This window comes from Myotis lucifugus, unplaced genomic scaffold (assembly GCF_000147115.1).
Source record: "Myotis lucifugus unplaced genomic scaffold, Myoluc2.0 scaffold_124, whole genome shotgun sequence".
Lineage (NCBI taxonomy): Eukaryota > Metazoa > Chordata > Mammalia > Chiroptera > Vespertilionidae > Myotis > Myotis lucifugus.
In genome coordinates this window covers 1,106,800-1,127,944 of record NW_005871172.1, presented here as the reverse complement: position 1 = coordinate 1,127,944, position 21,145 = coordinate 1,106,800, and the positions used below count along the sequence as shown (strand labels likewise).

Genomic DNA, 21,145 nt, shown 5'->3' with positions numbered 1-21,145 from the left:
GGAGATGGGGAGGGAGGAACAGCTCTAACAGGAGTAAACATAGTACTTTTAAAATAAAATGTGTAAGTTGTTCCCATTCTGTGGCTGCTTGGATGACTGATAGAGTTCCATTGTCAGGAGTGCACCCTTACCAGCATATCTTTTGGTTATGTACACATTTTGTTGATGCCTATTTGGTACAGATTTGCTGAACTATTTTGTAAGTGGCTCTATGCACTGAATGGATTAGCCTTTGTGTGTGTGTGTGGAAGGAAATGTGAATTCAAAACCCATAAGCAAAACTTTGTAATTTCTCAACCTAGGATACTAGCATCTCTTGTACTTATGACTTAGTCTCAACATATTTCATGAAGTGACTGCATTCTTCGGCTGCATGGTTGTGCCTCATGTATATATTCCTAAAGATTCATCTCAGGTCTTATTATAGGGGATCAGAGCTTGCTTTTCTTGATAAGTATATACCCAGTTCTTTTTCCCTCCAGTTCAGAGTACACCTCCAAACAGTTCTCCTAACTTGGGTGCCTTCTGGAAGCTGGTGGGAGAGATGATATGTCACTAGTAGGGTCTGAACAGATGTGAATGTATAAGGGAGAACGAACAGAGGCATGTGTATAAGGAGACAAACCCCATCTCTGAAGTCTGATGAGTCTACTGGGGTTTCCAGCTGGAAATATGTTCAGGGTGATGATAAAGGAATATGAGTTTTGGTAAATAAGTGCAAACCAGGGAGATATCAATAAAATATTTTTAATGCCTACAATTTCTTTTATACATAAATTGCAAAACTTTCACCTGTATGTGCAAAAGTAGATTCTCTTGCAGGTCAACAGCACCAGGTTAACAAGCTAAGCTATGTAAATGTTTCTAAACTTGTTTAGAAACAATGTTTATGTAAAAGAAATGATGGATTTAAAGAAACCTATATACCCCATTCTTAATCATACACTAAAACCTGAATATTTATTTCATCACATTCACTCATAAAATAAATAGTCTAATATATTCAGCACATTGAAAATAAACCAACCATCTCTCTTCATATATTTATTCTCTTTCCAAACATGTTTTGGTCTCCTGCTATATCTCAGAAATGTACCAGTAGCTGCTTTTAAGTTACAAAATACAAAACAGTAATTTATTTCTTGGAGAAAATCTTGGGGATTACATTTAAAAAAATGAAATTTTGAGTTCCCATAGACTTTCTTTTTTGTTAAGTCTTTGAACCTTTTCACGGCACACATGTAAGGCTGCCTGTGACATGTGGTACCCTGCCCTCCAAATGGACATAACTGCATTTATAGTATAGAGACAATACAAAGACAAGTCCTGAAAGTAGCCTTAAAAGAAAGTGCCCTTGCTTTGACATAGCAACCATCAAAAGCAAGCGGGACTGTGCAATCAGAGGCATACGAGTTTTATGAAAACTACTTTCCTTTCACGTCATCTGTTAGAGAATACCACACCCATGATCATGTAACATTATTACAACCGTGAAATAACATTACTACATTCGTGCATTAACATTATCCAATAAAAGGCACATCTTCAAATATTGAATTAATAAAATCTGAAAGTCAAAACGGAGGATACATTGAAAATCAAGCACTTAATTTGTAAACTTTGATAAAATAACAGCCCATTCCAGTTTCTTCAAAGGTTTGTGAACTTTGTGGTCAGGAATTACAGAATAAAGTGGAAGACAGGATTTGGAAACAAGGCCAAGATTAATTTAAAAGACTCAGAACTTTTCAAAAAAAAAAAAAAAAAAGAACCACAGAAGTGCCCTTTTATAATGTTGATGTTGCAGATTACTAAAATTCAACATCCATATTAGAGAGGAAACACTCAGAAGTGACAGACGCATAAGGACACAACCTGACTTCTTACCAAGTTCTGGAACTTCTATCTAGCACAATGGTGCCTTTCTGTACACATGTCATTGAGTAAAGTGCTAGGAAACTTCAAGCCGCCAAGAATCTTTCCGCTGTGACAAGCACTTGATTGTAATTGCCAATTTCAAAGAGTCTGAATATTGAAAAAAATTTATCCAAGAAAAATGAATTTGAAGGGGTGGAGGAAGTACATGGCAGCAAAGGAAATAATGTCCAAATCTGTTTTATTACATGGAACATCACACTACCCTCAAACCAATTTCACTGGACTGAAGGTATTTGAGATCTGTGAGGCAGTTAATAGGATTTTCTGCCACCAGTGTAACAGTCTATGTGGAGCATTAGGAAGGGTGCTATTCCTAGTGATGAAGACACCTTTCATTGGACTCAACTTCAAAATTAAATCCTTGCACTTTCAAAGTGTGAAACTCAATTCAAAATGAGTCAGGATAAGGGACTGAGTCACATGGTCAACTCATTAAGGAAGGCTAAAAATGGTCACGTATAATACCCAAACTTGAAGAAGAAAGATTTTTAATAAAAAGTAATACCACAAAACAAGTTTTGGACCTACTGAATAGTAAGGATTTTGTAGGACAACCTCTACTACCATCCAACAGCCTAAAGTAGCCACAACCTTTATTGTAGAAGTGTTCTGTAAGCTTTTGTCCCTCTGTCCCCAACCCTCCACATTTAGCATCAAGGACAAGTGCTCTCTATCATCAGCATATCTCATTTTCTGTCACTGACTTTCCTTGAGACTTAGCTTCTCTCCAGCTAGAACCTAAGTCAGACTGAGAATTGCTTGCATTTGAGGCTTAAGAGAGCTCAAGTCAATAGAGAGGACTTGAAGAAAGGTAAGGAAGCAAGTTCCACAGCCCAGAACACCACCAGTAGCAGGAAACATCCTTTTCAACTTGGGGAAACAATCTCTTCACAGTGCATAGTTTGAAATAAAAGTGCAATATGAGTAAAAAGAGGCAGTGGTGCTCTTGATACACATGAATTTAGTTTTTGGTTTTTGCCATTAATTGCTAAGGAATTTAAAGATAAAAATGCAAAGTCATTAACATCAAGAGATACAAGGGCACCTTGGATTCCAAAGTATCTTCATAATGGAGGAGTAAGGGAGTCACGTGTCACTTGCTTATTTTTTAAGCTATTACTCTTTCAACTCTAATCTTTGAATAAAATATTTTTTCTTCAATATAAAATGACTTTTTAGATAAAATTCAGCACAGTAACATTGTCTATTTTACAATAAATCTGAAAGGAAAACTTGGAAAAGAATATTCTTATACCAAATGGCATAGCTTGTTTTTTAAATTGAAATTTTTTTGGTTAATTGCCTAATCACCTAAATCAGTGAATAAGAATGCTCAGCATCCAATCCATGAATATAGAATACAATATAATTTATTCTACTTTTTACTTCAAAGTCACAGAGATGACATCCATATAATTATAAAGCCTACTCTACATTTTCAAGTTCTCAATCCAAACATATAGATTAGAACAGGTCACTTTATTGCTGGCAACATTCATGGAAGGGCCAGATTCCTCATAAAAAGACAAAATAAGTTTGATTGGGAGCCAACCATTGCCCTACTCACCCATCAACAGAATTATGGAAGTCAAGAAGCAATCTTTTTTCCTTTTTAAAATAGCAAAGGAACAAAAGAAGATTGGCTGACTGTTGAGTGGGCCCACATTAGAGTGCACAGCTCATCAGGATCAAGGCCGGCACCTGTGAGCAGTTACCTTCCTAAGAGCACTCACTGGGCATTATGTCATCTGCACTACAGATTTCACCCCGGAAAGTATTTGAAAATACTTTATGCTCAAAATATACAATATCCATTCCTTGTCCTTGAGGACCCAAGTATAAATCTAAAATGAGAATGGGCTTCTTCAGTCCGAAGGCAGGACTTCTTTGCAGTAGAGTGTCTCCAGAGTTTCACAAAAATAAATAAAAGCAGCAGCTAACGTCTTTTCAGCTTCTTGACCTTTCGGCATTTCATTGCTTCTTCCTCCCGTCTCATTTCCTCTAAGTCCTCTTGCATACCTAGTCTTAAACTGTCAAAAAAGGAAAAGAAAAAATGGTATTTGTCAATATATGTACATGAAATTGCTTTCCCTTCCCTTCCCTTCTTTTCTTTTCAGAAAAGGACTGTTTATTCCAATACTGCTGGTAGTATGGGAGAGCAGCAGGTCATCCACAAAAATCTGCTCTGCCGCCCCCCCATAAGCCAGCTGCTTATATAGGGTAGGACAAAGATTCTACTTTCTTTAAAAAGCAAGAATGAAATTTCCACTGAGAGCTCAGATGGAATGTAGTATGTACTCAAAATTACTACCAAGAGCCATGCCATTGCCTCAAATTATAGTGGAAAAAAGACATCACAGCTTGCCTGCTGTGGCTCAGTGGTTTGAGCATCGACCTATGATCCAGGAAGTCATGGTTTGATTCCCAGTAGGGGGTGTGCAGGAGGCAGCCGATCAATGATTCTCTCTCATTGATGTTTCTATCTCTCCCCCTCCCTAAAATCAATAAAAATATATATTTTTAAAAAAGACCTCACCACCTCAAAATTTTATTTTCCTCTTAAAGTAATAAAGTAAAAAAAAAAATACTTATACAAAAAAAACATAACATTCCATGCTTGTCCCTTACCAACACTTTAGCTTGATACCTAGTCACAGGACAAGGAAAGGCAAGAGGGAGAAAAAGGTTTAAGGTTTAATGTTCTAGGTTGAGACTGAAGTCAATTATTTCACCAAGTAAATGCTATAAACCAAGTACTAGTAATCATTGGTTACCTCTACCCAAGAAATTTTCATTACCAGGTAGCCAAACGGGAATCAGACAGAGGGAATTTAATATCCCTCATCAGGTCCCTGAGTCCAGCAGTGGCACAGGTTAGGCACGACTGAGATGTGTCTGATGTCAAAGGGAATCAGGATGGGGAACAAAAAAACCAAGACCATGCTATGCTGGGATCAGAGGTGGCTTCAAACAGTTATGTGCCTACATGGATGAGGCACTGCCCTAGGCAATGTGTCAACATTATCTTAATCCTCACAATACCCCAAGCAGTAAAAACAGTATATTCTCATTTTACAAACAAGAAAACAAGAATTAGAAAAGCTAAGGAATTTGTCTAAAGCCCCACAACAAGTAAGCAGGACTGGAATTCAGAATTGTGTGGCCCAAAGCCCTTGTTCCCAATGGTACAACTAGAAGCAGCAAATAGGAGTTTTTAGGACATGCCAATACAAATGTAAGTTTTTTGCTTACCTCTTTGCTTCTTCCTTCTGCTGTTCTTTCCAACTACTCTCCATGTAACGTAAGGCATAATCACTTTCATCTTTGTATCTGAAGAGAGGGAATCAAAATTGTTTAAAAAAATAACAAAAATTCAATTTTCTAAAGGAACTAAATCCTGCTGTTTTTAAAAGCAACATCTTTACAACTAAATCAAACACACTTAGGGTTCCTCCTCCTCACTTGGCAGGGAATAGGGGAGCAAAGGATGGGTAGAGGTGGATTTCTGAAGTAAAGACAAATTAAATGAGCCCTTATTACTCCCAGAGGCAACTATTCCTGAATCTAATGCTGATGAAGGTATCAATCCAATGCTTACTCAACTCACCTCTACTTACGTGATAGTTTATATTAAAATCCTGAAAGCACAATATATGTGAAAATTATTTTGTATATATTTCATTTGAACTTTATGACCATCATGAGGTAGGGAAGGACTTTTAGAACAGAGACTGAAGCACATAGGTTAATGGCTTGACCAAGAATACATAGCTTAACTAATGTGGTACAACCTTTCTGTTCTATACACATACTACTTCATTTAATCCTTCCAAATATCATTTTACATAAAATAACTTACTCAAGTTTACCTAGCTAACAAGTGGTGGAACTTCCACTCAAACCCTGATCTTTCCTCTGCTTCTCAAACTTTAATGTGCATATCACCTAGGAACCTTATAAAGCTGATTTGGACTCAGTAGATCTGAAGTGGGGCCTGAGAGCCTGCATTTCTAACAAGCTTCCAGGTGATACCAATGCTGTTGGTCCAGGGAACCACACTTTTGAGTAGCAAAGTTCTTTACACCAAAGAAAAGCAGGTGTCAGATCAGCTTTCAACATAGCTTTGTGGATGGCTTTCTGATTTCAAAGCCAATCTGTTTTCTACCATACCACAGTGCTTTACTCACATTAAATATACATCTTAAAGAAAACTTTTAAAAAGGGGATAGTTTTTGGCACTCATGCAAAGAGCTACACAAATAATTCTGAGTTAATTCTTAAATAATAAATACTAAAGAAGTAAAGCTAAATCATGCAAGAATTCCTAGCTAAGAATTGTATTCAATACCTCAACTATTAATGTTTATTTTTTCTCTTTGTATGAGTTATTCAAGATGAAAAGTATATATATAAATCTTCTTTGGCCTTACTTTTTTCGGTCATAGCCAAAGATTTCGCGAATGTGCTTGGATATTTCTTCCTGAGATTCTCCTTCATCTTCGATAAAATCTTCCATTTCAGAGTCATAGTCCTCATCTTCCTCCTCTTCACAGTCTCGCAGTCTTTTGTAACCACTAGGGAAGGGAAGCCTTTGAGGACCTAAGAACAGAAAAGCCATTATTTATAAGAGCATTAAAACTTGAAATAGTCCCCCGCTCCCCCCAAAAATAATAATAGTTTCAACAAAGTTCTATGTAAACTGACATTCTGAGAAGTCATTAAGATGGTCTTCTCAAAAACCTGAGCCAGGAGGCTAGTGCACGGCATGGAGTCATTCCTCCATCATCCCTGATGCTTCACGGTATCCACAAGGAATAGAATTCCTGTATATCCCAGGACTTACTGTGTCTTACATTTTCTAGCTTAGTAGTTTCCATTCTTCTGGACTTAAATTGGCAACATTAAAAAAATTACAAATAGCTATAGGATCACTAACTTTTAATTTTGCAAAAACAAGACACCATAGGTAACAATCTACTATCTATTATCACCATTAATGTCCTTATATTTATAAAAAGTCCAACAAAGTAGGAAAGATTCTCAGAATTATGGGTAACTGTTCAAACTGAGTAAAGTTTGACTTTAGGAAAAATTCACTATATTATCCTTATTTTTGTCATTTTTCCAAAAGACTGATTAAAATTTTAGCAAAAGACTGACACCGACCAATAGACCGGCATCTGGAGACTGCTTTCTTGTCCTTGATTACAGACACTCCTTTTGTTCTTCTAAAGTTTTAATATGCATGGCTTGCCTCATTAGCTCAAAGCTTCTTTCTCAGCTTCGGCATTACTGACATATTGGGCCGGATAATTCTTTGTTATGAGGAAGCTGTCCTGTGCATTGTAGGATAATAGCAGCATTCCCGCCTTCTGTCTAACAGATGCTATGTAGCATCCCATCCCCAGTTGTGTCAATCAAAAATATCTCTAGACATTGCCAAATGTTCACTAGGGATCAAAATCATTCTCGGTGGAGAACCAATGTTGAACGATTTAGGCATATACACTCACTGTCTTACAAATCACAGAGCTAAGGTTATTAAACTTGGAGACATTACTGGGATAAACACACAGGACCTAGATAAGTCTCTTTCTAAAGACTTTTCCAAGCTATGATCACTAAAGGAATTCTCGGGCACAGACAAAAAAAACCCACAAACAAACCAGGATTCTGTCAACATACGAATACATTAAAGGGCACATAGAAGGATTACAGGGTCCCTGGTTATATTTTTAAAAGGGGTGTTTTCCAATTTCCTAGTGACAAGTAGAAACTCTTAGGGAGGGGCAATTTTACCTTGGGCAGATCTGTAGCCAGCCAAGGAAGGCTTCATTCCATTCATCTGTCCATTGCTGGGCCGGGTAATGATATTCTTAGAAGATATTGTTTCTGAGACAACAGTGCATTTGGGCTTATGGGGGGGACCTGAGCTACTAACTATTCGCCCAGGTCCCAAGCTGCTCACTGGTCTTCCAGGGCCTGAACTACTGACAGTCCGTCCAGCTGGAACTGAGCCACTTACTGATCGCCCCGGGCCACTGACTGACCGCCCGGGGGGCACTGAGCCACTCATTGGTCGTCGGTCATGTGGACTGTGCACAGGCCGCCCAGGGCCACCAGAGCTGACCACTGACTTCCCAGAACCACCTGAGCCACTGATGGGTCGTCCAGAGCCACCTGTCCTTCTAGGAGGATTTGAGTCACTGGCTGGCCTCTTGGTCCCACTGACTGATCGCTCAGGTCCTGAGCTGGAGCTGCCATCCTGGCGCTTGGGCACGGAGCCAGAACTAACTGTAGGCCGAACACTCACTGTGCTGGGCCGCCCAGGAGCTAGGCTGGAACTGCTGCCTGGCTGCTTGACACCTGGACTCTTAGCCTTATGTGGGGTGACCACGGGTCCAGGTCTGGAATGGCTAGGATGGGGAGGAGATTTTTTGGCTTTGTGCTCAGTAACAGATTTCTGCATCCCTTTAGCAGAAGTCTTTGGGACACTTGGTGAATAGGTGCTCGAGTGGGTCTTTCCACCCCCATTGAAAACAGGCCTGTCATGGTCCTTCCGAAGCGAGGGTTGGGAGCAGTTGCTAGATCCTGCTTTGGTCCTCTCTCCTGGCATGGATTTGGATGAAAACAAACCTAAATGTTTCTCATTAGCTGCGCTGGGTCTGGATTTCTTCTCATCACGAGGAAGGGGAGTACCCTTGGAAGAAGGATGCTTGTTCCCAGAAACTCTGCTAGGTTTTGTGCCCATACTTTCTGTCTGAGAGGGTGCCTTTTTGGTTGGAGGTAGTCTTGCATCTGCCTCAGGTTTCTTTTTCCTATGCCTTCGTTCAAGAAATTCTCGCTCCCTAAGTTCTTGTGCAGTCATAGGCCGCTCTTCTGTTTTCTTCACCACCTTGATTTCCACTGGTTCGTACTGCTTTTTCTCAGCCAGCCTGAGTAAGTCAGTGAAGTTCATGAGTGGTGGGGCACTTTTAAGGGGGGCCTTTGGTTTACTTTCAACTTTGGGAGGAGGTTCTTGCTCTTCTTCATACTCCTGCTCTGATGCTGCTTGATTGTATTCTAAGAATTCTTCCTCTTCTTCCATCTCATACTCTTGGTCTGTTCCCTGACCATGGCTTTCCATTGCCTGTCTTTTCTTTGACTTTTCCTCAACAGGAACCCCATTGTAACCATAAAAATTGTCCTTTGTCCTCTTGGCCATAGCTCTTGCTTTCTTGTCATGTTTTAACTCAATTCGCTTTTTCACTAGTTCTTCTTTTCTCCTTTTTTCCTCTAAGGCTAAAAGGGACAAAAAAGAACATATTTTAAGGTCTCAAGATAACAGTATGTTTATAAGCAATCAGTTGGTGGCCAAAACATAAGCAACATGTAGTTTGAAACGATATAGTTTGGCCCTGGCTGGCGTGGCTCCGTGATTAGAGTGTCGGTCCACAAACTGAAGGGTCATGGGTTTGAATCTGGTCAAGGGCATGTATCTGAGTTGCAGGTTACCTGCTCCAGTTGGGGCACACACAGGAGGCAACCAATTAATGTGGCTCTCTCACATCGATGTTTTCCTCTCACCCCTCTCCCCTTCCCTGTCCCTTCCACTTTCTCTAAAATCAATGGAAAAAATATCCTCCAGTGAGGATTAACAACAAAAAACAATAAAAAACACCAATACAGCCTGGCCGGCGTGGCTCAGTGGTTCAGCATTGACCTATGAATCAGGAGGTCACAGTTCCATTCCTGGTCAGGGCACATGTCTGGGCTGCGGGCTCGATCTCAGGTCGGGGGCGTGCAGGAGGCAGCTGATCAATGATTCTCATCATTGATGTTTCTTTCTCTCTCTCTCTCTCCCACTCCCTTCCTCTCTGAAATCAATAAAAATATATTTAAAAAGCACACACACAAAAATCAATACAGTTTGAAGACATCTAGGAATCAAATGAGAAAGTCATTTGAATGAGTATTAGTTGAGTCATCTGAATACAATGAGTGGGTTACATATGGGTTTTTCTATATGACTAAGCGAGAGACTTGACTTTTAACTTTAAATATAGAAAATAGTTCATACCAAATATACCAAGTTAAGGGAACATTAGTATCAATTTAATAGTTATTAGAATCAATGAATACTTAAACTTATTAAATCAGTTTCCTTCTCATGAAGTAAAATTACTTCTTGAGTTTACTAGTTTTCAAAAATTGCCTCTATTTTAATTTTTTAGATAATACTTTTAATAATAACCAAAAAATTAAAATACAAAATAGGCTAGAAGCAGATTCAGAAGATATCGCTTTTCCCAAAAAGCTTTTATTTAAGGGGGAATAAAAGATAACACCCATACAAATGATCAATGCAAGAACATGACCCGATTGGTGCGGCTCAGTGGTAGAGTGTTGACCTATGAACCAGGAGGTCATGGTTTGATTCCCGGTCAGAGCACATACCCAGGTTGTGGGCTTGATCCCCAGTAGGGGGCGCGCAGGAGGCAGCTGAACAATGATTCTCATCATTGAAGTTTCTATCTCTCCCTTCCTCTCTGAAATCAATAAAAACACACAATGTATATACTGCTATAAATAAATACAGTTGATTCATACACATACACAACAAATCCATTAGCCTGTTATGTTATTACGAATATCTATTGGTTAAGTATAAGCTAGCTGTGAAGGTAGAAGACTTTAAAATTGAGATAAGTCCTGGCCGGCGTGGCTCAGTAGTTAGACTGCCCATGCACAGAAGGATGGCGGTTTTGATTCCGGTCAAGGGACGTACTACTTGAATTTCAGATTGGATCCCTCATGGAAGGCAACCAATTGATCTGACTCTCTCGCATCAATGTTCCTCTCTCCTTCCCAGTCTCCCTAAACTCAATGAAAAAAATATCCTCACCGGAAGACTAACAAACAGAACAAAAAAACCAACAACAAAATAAAATTGAGAATAAGGCTAGAGATAACGTACCTTTTCGTCTGAGCTCCTCCTCTTTTCTTCTGAGAAAAGCTTGTACAGCTGCTGACTGGACACCCTTAACTTTTGGGTCTTTTTTGGCAGGACCCACTGCCAAACTATACCTTTTCTACAAAAAAAAAAAAAGTAAAAGTTATAATCAATTCAACTTTAAAAATATATTGTCTATTAGGTGTAAGGCACTGTGGCAAGCAATAGAGAGGTTTAAGTATTGACTGAAATACCTATTCTGAATAATTAAGACATCAAATAACCCACATTAAAGCTTAGCCATAAAGGTTCAGGCTAAATATGACTAATTTTATGTGCAGTTTTTCTGTAACATCCCAAATAATGCATAAATGAGAAATTCAGTCCAGGCTGAAAAAAAAAAAAAAACCACCACTTAGAACACACTGCTTTAAAATTCTGATATTAAAAAATCAGCCTTCTCCATACAATGAGGCCTTCCTGGAGGTGAAGGTTCATAAAAAATAGAACTATTAGGCATCTTCGGCTGGGGCTCCATGACAGCCTGTGAGCCCCCTTTCAGAAGAGAGACCCAATTTCAGGCAACAGTGTACTGTGAACTGTGATGGTTAATTTTTTGTGTCAACTTAACTAGGCTAAGGGATTCCCAGAAAAGTAGCGGGTAGAACTTAATTTCTGGGTGTATCTGTGACATTGTTTCTAAAAGAGATTAACATTTGAATGAGTAGACTAAAGATTGCCATCACCAATCAATATACATTTTTTAAAAATCAGCCTTCTTCAGAATTAAGCATTTCAAGTCCAACTTTTCAAACAAGCAGAAAAAACTACTACTCACACCTATATTCTTTCCTAAGTACCCTACTCCAGCTGATTTTCTAATAGGGACACATGGCTACATAGTTTTGCCTACAACATGAAACACAGATTTTACTCTGACCACCCAAAAAGTGCTAACATTATCCTGGCACAGATGACATTTCTCTGGGCTTCATTTTTTATGTAACTGCATCAGGAAATGACTAACACTAGAATATTGTTAATTTGAACTGTGAAAAGAAAAACATTTCCATTTTATAAGTAACTATCATTAAAGAAGTGTGATAAACAGCTAGTAACTCAGACTGAGATGATTCATCTCTAGGACCATCCCACATTAAATGTATAGGCTAGGAAAGAAGATGTTTCAAGTGCCCTCCCTCATTTGTCTTATTAAGCAGATGACATTCTTATCCATTGAACCTGTTGCTGTATCAGTTAAAAACGAAACACTAACTCTGAGAACAAATTCAGATACATAGGAACCAAAAAGTAATTCCTAAAGTGGGTATGAAATTCCTGGAGGAAAGCCAAAGGATCCATGCTTACCAGATGGCTGTCAAATACAAGGCATCTTGAAACAGGCTGAAGTTCCAGCTAAGTCAGTCTAGAAGCAACTGGCCAAGGAAGCAGGCCCTAACCAACCTGAAAATCCTGCATAATAACAATGCTGAGAACTGACACATCCCTGACAGAGAAATCCCAACAGCATCCAGAGTTCTTTCCCAGTCCCCTTGGCTGAGTCATAATGAGATCCTTAAAATAAATAAATAATAATAATAATAAAAATCCTTATCCCCAATCCACTTAAGGAGAAAAGGAGAGGTAAAGGGAGACTTAAGGGAAGGAGCACATTGTTTACCCAACTAGGTATATAAAATTGTCCTGGTTTACAAGAATAGATTTGTCTGCCAAATCAAAGCTTATATACAGTGTTTCCCACAGAAAAATGCCAATATACAGGTTAGTGTTAATTCATTTATTTATTTTTAGAGAATCTTTTTTATTTTAATTGATTTTTAGAGAGAGGAAAGGAGAGGGGGAGAGCGAGAAACACTGATGTGAGACAGAAACATTGATCTGTTGCCTCCCAATGTGCCCTGATGAGATGGAACCTTGATCGGAATCGAACCTGCCACCTTTGGAGTATGGGACAATGCTCCAGCCAACTGTGCCACACCAGCCAGGGCAGCGTTAATTATTTAAAATAGGATTGGTTTGTTATCTAGATATTATAACAATGAGCACTTCCTAACCTGGTTTCAGGATAAATATCTTTCTTCTTAACCTGGGACTTGGGATAGGTAATGGGATTATGACTAGTAGCAAATCGACTCTTCACTGAATAGAGGTACCCAAAAGGAAAACAATGTCAATGGGCACAATTTAACACAGTGTTTACCAAGCTTCAGACATTCTCATACCATATTCATGATTTTTCTCCTTTTAGTATACCATCTGTATTATTATTTACTAGAGGCCCGGTGCATGAAATTCATGCATGGGGGGGGTGGGGAGAAGGGGGTCCCTCAGCCTGGCCTGCACTTTATATAAGTTAATAGAAAAGTCAACATTGACTACAGAATAAAATTACATTACCATCATTTAAATTTACTTATATAATTGTCATTTTTTTTAACTTCTAGGATATTCTGCTTTTACTCCAAAAGAATTAAAATGATACCCTTGTTGAAGCATTAATGGGCATAGAAACTAATTATCTCTTAATTAGTTAAGCCAGAGAAATAATTATAATTTCTCAGTTCAAGGATGTTAGGAACCAGCTTAGAAAGCATTCTCCAAAAGGTATTCTCTTGGCCTTTGAAGGTGTCTATTTTCAAACTTAAGAGAGTCAAGTAAAAATTCATGGGGGTTTTCAAAACTTAAGAAAATCTTATATACTTTGTATAATCACTTATTTAAGGCCTAATCATTTTACCTTATTTTATGATATCTATCACTATGTAATGTTACACTGAGTATATGATTTTATTTATATGAAATGTCCAGAATTGGCAAACCCATACAGTAGATTAGTAGTTGCCAGGGCTGAGTGGAGAAGGGAATGGGGGAGAAATGACTGCTTAAAAGGTAAGGAATTATTTTTGAGGAAGATGAAAATGTTCTGGAATCAGATATTGGTGATGGATGCACAACTCTATGACTTTTACACATTAAGTGGGTGGGTTTTATGCTATGTGGATTATATCACAATAAAAATGTTGAAGAAAGCCTCAAGCTGGAATTACAACATATTCTAGTTATAAGGCAGAACTGCTTGGCACTTTCCCCTACATCAGATGGTCACATTTAACTCTAGCAGCAGCACATCAAGATGCTCCCACCAATACTGAATCTGATTCAACTCACCAGGCTGCTTCATTATTTCAGCTTCATGAAAAGCAGCTGGACCAGAGTTTCTTTCATCTTAAGCATATCCATTTCATTATACTGCAAGCCAACTCAGTCATTTGCTGGACCCCAATGAATGATCCACAACAGTGAAGCTTATACCATTTAAAAACAGTATCGGAGATTTTGCCAAGGTTTATAATTTTAAAGGCAACAGACTTAGAACACACTAAGTCACTTTAAAACATATGTGTTCCTTGCATTGAGACTACCAGGGGTCCTCAAACTACGGCCCGCGGGCCACATGCAAATACAAATATTGTATTTGTTCCCGTTTTGTTTTTTTACTTCAAAATAAGATATGTGCAGTGTGCATAGGAATTTGTTCATAGTTTATTTTTTAAACTATAGTCCGGCCCTCCAACCGTCTGAGGGACAGTGAACTGGCCCCCTGTTTAAAAAGTTTGAGGACCCCTGGACTATACTGTCAGGGTCATATTAAGAAAATTGGGGGTGGGGTGGGAAGGTGGAGGAGGGTTTAGGGAGGGATAAATAGTGATGAATGGAGACTTGACCTGGGTGGTGAACACACCATACAGTATACAGATGATGTGCTGTAGGATTGTGCATATGAAACCTGTATAAAACCAAAAAGTTGCTATTCAGGATTGCTATGGCATTACATGTAAAATTTACTATTATTTTGTTTATAATATACCTGATTATAAAATGAAATATCAGATAGATACTTCAGAGCCTCTAGTCCAACCTCTATGTTAGAAATGCCCCAGGAAGCCCTAGCTGGTTTGGCTCAGTGGATGGAACATTGGCCTGAAGATTGAAGAGTCCTGGGTTCAATTCCGATCAAGGACACATGCAGGCTTGATCCCCAGCAGGGGGCATGCAGGAGGCAGCTGATCAATGATTCTCTCTCATCATTGATATTTCTATCTCTCTCTCCCTATTCCTCCTTCTCTGAAATCAATAAAAATATATTAAAGATATAAAAATAAAGAAATGCCCCAGGAAGGACAACCATGTATTTCCAGTTTGTAGCAGACAGAGTCTGAATTAGCATCTAGGTCTCAGGCAGGTCCAAAAGTGTTCCCACTACAACATGCCTCACTTCTAATTTAATTCCAACATTTATATCTCTAGTTCTAACCTCAATCTTAAATGCCATTCCCTAATTTCCATCTACCTCTTGGACAGTACCATTACCTCAAACAGGTCCACCACTGACCTTTCTCTTCCCTCACTCTCAGACTGTTTCTGTTAACCATGATGGCACTCTCCCTAACAGGCCAAAATTTTCACTATTCACCAGTTTCAAATGCTGTCGATTTGGTCTTTAAATATCTCTCCCATTAGCCTGGAGTTGGATAGGGAGCTGGATGGGTGCAGTGGTCCAGGCTGTATAGATGACACACTTTCCTCATTCAACACAGTTCTTTCCACAGAATGAACTCTGCAGCCAGTCCGTCTGGATTAGATTCTCTGCTCTGCCATTACTAGCCCTGTCTCTTTATTAGCTGTGTGACGCTGGTTTCTACATCTCTCTGGGTCTCATCTGTAAAACAACTTTCCTTATATGGTTATTATAATGGTTAAATTAATTAATATGTATATAATGCCTAGCACAGAGTAAGCACTATACTAGTAAATGTTTATTGCTATTGCTATTATTATTCAGAAAGAGATTATCTAGGTAATGATGAGGAAGAGAAATAATTTCTGTGGGGATGTTGGTTTCTAAAAGACCCTTTCCCTAGCCCTGGCCAGGTAGCTCAGTTGGTTGGAACATCACCTGGCACACCAAAAGGTTGCAGGTTCCATTCCTGGTCAGGGCACTTACTTAGGTTGGGGCTTGATCCCAGCCGTTCACATATGGGAAGCAATACTGATTAATGTTTCTCTCTCTCAAATCAATAACAACATATTCTCAGTTGAGGATTAAGAAAAAAAAAGACCCTTTCACTAAAATACTGGTTGAGAAGTATAGCTCTAGGCTAGAAATCCATATTTCTAGGCACTGGAAAAGTCATCTTCAGATCCAAGAATAGGGAGCAATCCAGTTACAAAGATTATAGATCAAGTTTTACAAAGTGATAGTTTGTAGAAACTTTATTGTTGGCTCATACTATTTATTTATTTATTAATCCTCACCGAAGGATATGTTTTCCATTGATTTTTAGAGAGAAGGGAGGGAGTGAAGGAGTGGGAGAGAGGGAGAGAGAGAGAGAGAGCGAGAGAGCAATAGGCTGCCTCCTGCAGGTGCCCGAACTGGGGCTAGGGATGGAACTTATGCTCCTTCGGTCCGAGAGCCAGTGCTCTAACCAATGAACCAAACCGGCCGGGGCTCATACTGTTCTTTAAAAGGAAATATAACTACTGTAATATATAGTGGGTTTCTTTGGAATATGTGGCGCTTTGTCACTGATCATTTTGTATCTAGACTACTTCAAGAATTTACAATATCTAGCTCCTGAAGACATCTGTAACTTCCATCCCAGTTAGAGTTCCTGGGCTCCATTTTCAGTACCTCTATTTTTCTCAAGGAGCCATAGCCCCCCAAATCCTTATATATCTGGCACCAAATGAAGGCTTCCCCTTTACTTTTTGGTTTGAGGGTCACATCAGAGCGACTATTATCTTGTCTGAGATGATGTTCACAGTCTCACTGTGAAAGATCATGTAACCTGTCTCATGCACTACAAGCCATTAAATATAGCTCCTTGAAACCTAGAAGAATCCATAATCTAAGCTCTACTATTCTATCAAAACAAGACAAATGCTTTGTTTTTGCTAGAGGAAGGCAGGGGGAAAAATCTTAAGTATAAGGTTACAAAAGTCTTTTCTTGTTTAAATATAAGCAGAGCTAATGACAATGACTGGTTACATCACCTTGATCAGCTGTTATTCTGCATTCAGTTTCCCACTGGGAAATATAGTGTGCCAAATATTTCTAGGCATGATGCAATCCTTTCTTTGTTTTAACTAAAACATTATAAAAATAACTAGTTCGTTTAAAAAGAAAACAACAGAAAAAAGAAAGATGTCCCATAGGGAAATAAATGTTCATTAATTCTCAAGTCAGAAGACAACAGACACCTCTTAAAAATAAAGCCCTGCAAAGAGTTGGAAGTGGCTGTACAGGTGTTTTAGATTTTAGCCTCCCTTGGATTTCATTCTAATCAATGCTAGTGGTATCTTCCAGTAGTAAAGGTCTGCCATAGGAACTATGAAGACTAAATCTGAACATCAAGTCTGACGGGATCCAAATGGAAGATAGGGAAGAAGATGGCTAAAAAGGAAAAACGAATCATGCACTAGAGAGGGATGATGATGTCACTGCCCATTATGGCAAAGATCTGGTTCTAGAACATCAATCAATCAACCAAGTTTATGTCAAGCTGGGTGTGTGTATGTGGCTTGAAATGTTTCTTGATTTGGATGGTGGCTTACAAGGATATTTGTTTCATAAGAATCTGTACTGCCTTAGCCAATTTGGCTCAGTGGATAGAGTGTCCACCTACAGACTGAAGGGTCCTGGATTTGATTCCAGACAAGGGCATGTATGTCAGCTGCTGTGGTTGCAGGCTTGATCCACAGAGGCGCGTGTGGGAGGCAACCACATCAATGTTTCTCTCTCTGTGTCTCTCCCCCTCCCTTACACACACTCTCAAAATCAATGAACAGAAAAAAAAAAAAAGGTTAAAAATCAATGGAAACATATCCTTGGGTGAGGATTAACAAAAAAACAACCACACACACAAGAACCTGTATTACACTGTACCATATGTTATAATTAAAAAAAAAAAAAGAAAGAAAGAAAACAGGGCTTAGGAGACTTCATATCAATTAGGCTTTATTTCTTTAAAATAATATGAATATGGCGCCTGGCCCGTGTGGCTCAGTGGTTGAGCGGGCAACCTATGAACCAGGTGGTCACGGTTTGATTCTTGGTCAGGGCACATGCCCAGGTTGAGGGCTCGGTCCCCAGTGGGGGGCATATGGGAGGTGGCTGATCAATGATTCTCTCTCATCATTGATGTTTCTATCTCTTCCTCCCTTCCTCTCTAAAATCAATAAAATTATCTTTTTTAAAAATATGGCAAAATATTGATGTATGTTAAATGTGAGGTGTGGGCATATAGGTATATGTTAACATTCTATGTATTTTACAAGTTTCCAAAAATTTAAAAATATGTATTTTGTAAAAAATGTGTCTCTCCAGTTGACTTAAAAGAAAAAAAAATCCTGCAGAACCTGGAGATTATTATCTAAGCAAAAAAAGCCAGTCAGAGAAAGACAAATACCATATGATCTCACTTATAGGTGGAATCTAATGAACAAAATAAACTAACAAACAAAATAGAACCAGAGGCATGGCTACATGGAATAGACTGACAGAAGTCAGAGGAAGGGGGATGGAGAGATTGGATGAAAGAAGATGAAGAGATTAGCCAAAGAACATATATGCATAACCCAAAGACACAGACAATAGTGTGGTAATGGTGGCGGGGGAGGGCAGGGGCTGGATGGAGATGGGTAAAGAGATAAAAGGGGGGGCATGTAATAGTGTCAACAATATAAAATAATAAAGAATCCTGCAGAAAGAAAGAAAGTATTTTTTCCTGGGCCTTATTATGTATACATTGTTTGCATTGATGGTGTGCTCCAAAAGACTTGATGTCAAGCTAATGAAGAATGTAACTTAGAATAATTAGGTGAATCAAGTTGAAGCAAGATCAAGAATTAAATTTAAAGTCTTGCTCTACATCAGTTTCTCTTGTGTGTAAAAAGATAAGGATTATAATGCTGCTAACTAAACCAACTTTTAAGCTTACTAGCTTTTGGGGGATGGGTAGGGGAAAGCATGCTTTCATAACATATATGCCTGTATTCATCTATTAATTTTAAATGACCTCACCAATTTACCTGTTTATCTTTCTGCTTCCAATCTTTATTCAAATCATAGGCAGGTCAATAAATAATGCATATATTCTGAAATTTGCTTCTGCTCTAGCAACACTTGCCTTTCTCTCAGACGCTAATGGTTTTTAGAATAAGAAATGACCAACTCTTGGCCCTGGCTGGGTAGCTCAGTTGGTGAGAGCGTGGTCCTGATACTCTTATCCCAGGTCAGGGCACATACAAGAAGCAATCAATGAATGCATAAAAAAGTGGAACAACAAATTGATGTTTCTCCCCCTTCATCTCTCTCTCTCTAAAAATAAGTATATAAATTTAAAAAAGAGTCCTGGTTGGATAGCTCAGTTGGTTAGAGTGTCATCCTGATACACCAAAGTTATGGGTTCGATCCCCCATCAGAGCACATACAAGAATCAACCAATGAAGGCATAAATAAGTGAAACAGATTTTTGTGTGTGTGTGTGTGTGTTTCAAAGACTATTTAATTCTCCTACAGACTATTCCCGGGCATCAAAGATAATATTACCACCCATTTTCACCTACACTGAAACTCAGGAAGATCTAGAATTAAATATGGACCTAATGCAAAGATCCAGTACTACAAAATTCAGTATTGACTTGTCTAGGAAATTTACAGATGTAGGAAATAATTCTGTTGTTCAAGGTTTCAAAGGTTTAAGCCCAGAACTTCAACCTGCATAGCTAATGAGTCATGGCTGAAGGGAATGAATAGTAAGAGTACTTGGGATGGAGATGGTGGGGACAGATAATAAACGAATGGATATCAGTTTTATTTACCAGTTATTTTACTATCATCAGATCACTGTTTTCAAAAGGGTGGGACAGCATCAGAAGACAAGAAACGTACAAGAGAGAAAAAACACACATATAGACAAAATTCTACGAAATGCAGACCGCAGTGAGAGCGCAATAAATTCCAGCTGAATTGACTTTAAAAGAGAGCTGTTTGAGTTCTACATCTCAGTGCTCAAACCGCAGGTATCACAATGCAATTTACCGGTTTACAGCTGTCTTGTGGGGACCATCTGAGGACCCAGAAATGATTAGCTTATGCAAAGCAGCTACAATCCCGCAACCCAGGCACTCTCTACCATTTCAGTGTTTCGATTTTAAAAGCCGTACACCACCGCGGCGAGTACCAGCGAATTGGCAAACATTGCCAAGCAAATGAGACCTAGATTTCAAACAAAGACAAACCTGGAAGGCCACAAGTAAACGGAAGCCCAAACTAGCTCACCCATGCTTAAGTTAGCCTAGGATTTCGTGGAATCTGCTCCATGTCTCTTTCCAACACAAAAAGTGGTCCTTGGGAAATGATAACTTAATCACTTCGTTTGTGAAGTGGGTGGGGCCACAAATCAGAAGAACCTGTTCGGGAAAAGCGCTAAATGTTTGACCCGAAAATCGGCGGGAAGTCAGCCAAAAGGCTATCAGGCCACGTCTCTAAAACCCCTGAACTCTTCAATACACATACTTGCTCCCCACTCTGGGCAGAAGTTTATACCGAAGCCAGAAAACACAAGCGCTAGATTCCACTGTGTGCCAGGCACGACTCCACTCACCAGCTCCTCGCAGCTGTAACGCACCCACCCCGCACGGCCCTGGCTGCAGGGGGACCTGGGCTGGCCAAGCCCCGCACCGGGAGGCTCCCGCCTCGTCTCAAGCCCCTCTTCACCCCGAGTTCCCAGAAGTACATGCCCAAGAAAAGTAAGCAAAGCTGTTCAGGTCTTTCCTCTCTCGGAGCCGAGAGGCGGATGCCTCAAAGTTCCGCCCGATCGATACACATTCCCAACTTTAAAATTAGAATCTCAGGGGCGTCCCAGCGGCTACTTACCGGTACGCTGTTGGTTCCTTGTCCTTTAGAAGCTATCATGAGAATTTCCCTGAAATCCATGGTGACCGAATCGGATAGAATGGGCTAGGGCTCTCGGAGAGGAGGGAGAAGGCGTCTTACCCCGGCGGCCAGCTGCAGCCAAGTGAGCTGGCTCGCCAGCTTCTTCCCTAGCTCTACTCAGCACGACCACTTCCGGCGCCGTCCGAGGAGGTCTGCCCGCCCCCTGCCCCAAATGGCCTATATCCTTACAGGTCCATCGCTGCGCTCGCGAGTCCCTAGCGTAACTTCCGCTTTCAGGCTGGAGACACGTAGAG

General features: G+C 39.6%; 1 protein-coding gene across 3 annotated transcripts; it reads right to left on the bottom strand.

Moving 5' to 3' along the window:
- Positions 1–731: 731 nt before the first annotated feature.
- SPTY2D1 (SPT2 chromatin protein domain containing 1) lies at positions 732–21,106 on the bottom strand. 3 transcript variants are annotated; one of them, XM_006093802.3, is made up of 6 exons: positions 20,832–21,106; positions 10,895–11,009; positions 7,738–9,219; positions 6,369–6,537; positions 5,191–5,268; positions 732–3,968 (listed from the first exon to the last, which is right to left on the bottom strand). In XM_006093802.3, exons 1-6 carry the CDS (start codon positions 20,889–20,891, stop codon positions 3,875–3,877), a joined length of 1,998 nt encoding a protein of 665 aa, XP_006093864.1. In that variant the 5' UTR covers positions 20,892–21,106; the 3' UTR covers positions 732–3,874. The 3 variants fall into 3 exon arrangements, with proteins under 3 accessions (XP_006093864.1, XP_014315550.1, XP_023613898.1); XM_014460064.2 differs by lacking the exon at positions 20,832–21,106 and adding an exon at positions 12,239–12,409; XM_023758130.1 differs by lacking the exon at positions 10,895–11,009.
- Between the last annotated feature and the right edge of the window lie 39 nt (positions 21,107–21,145).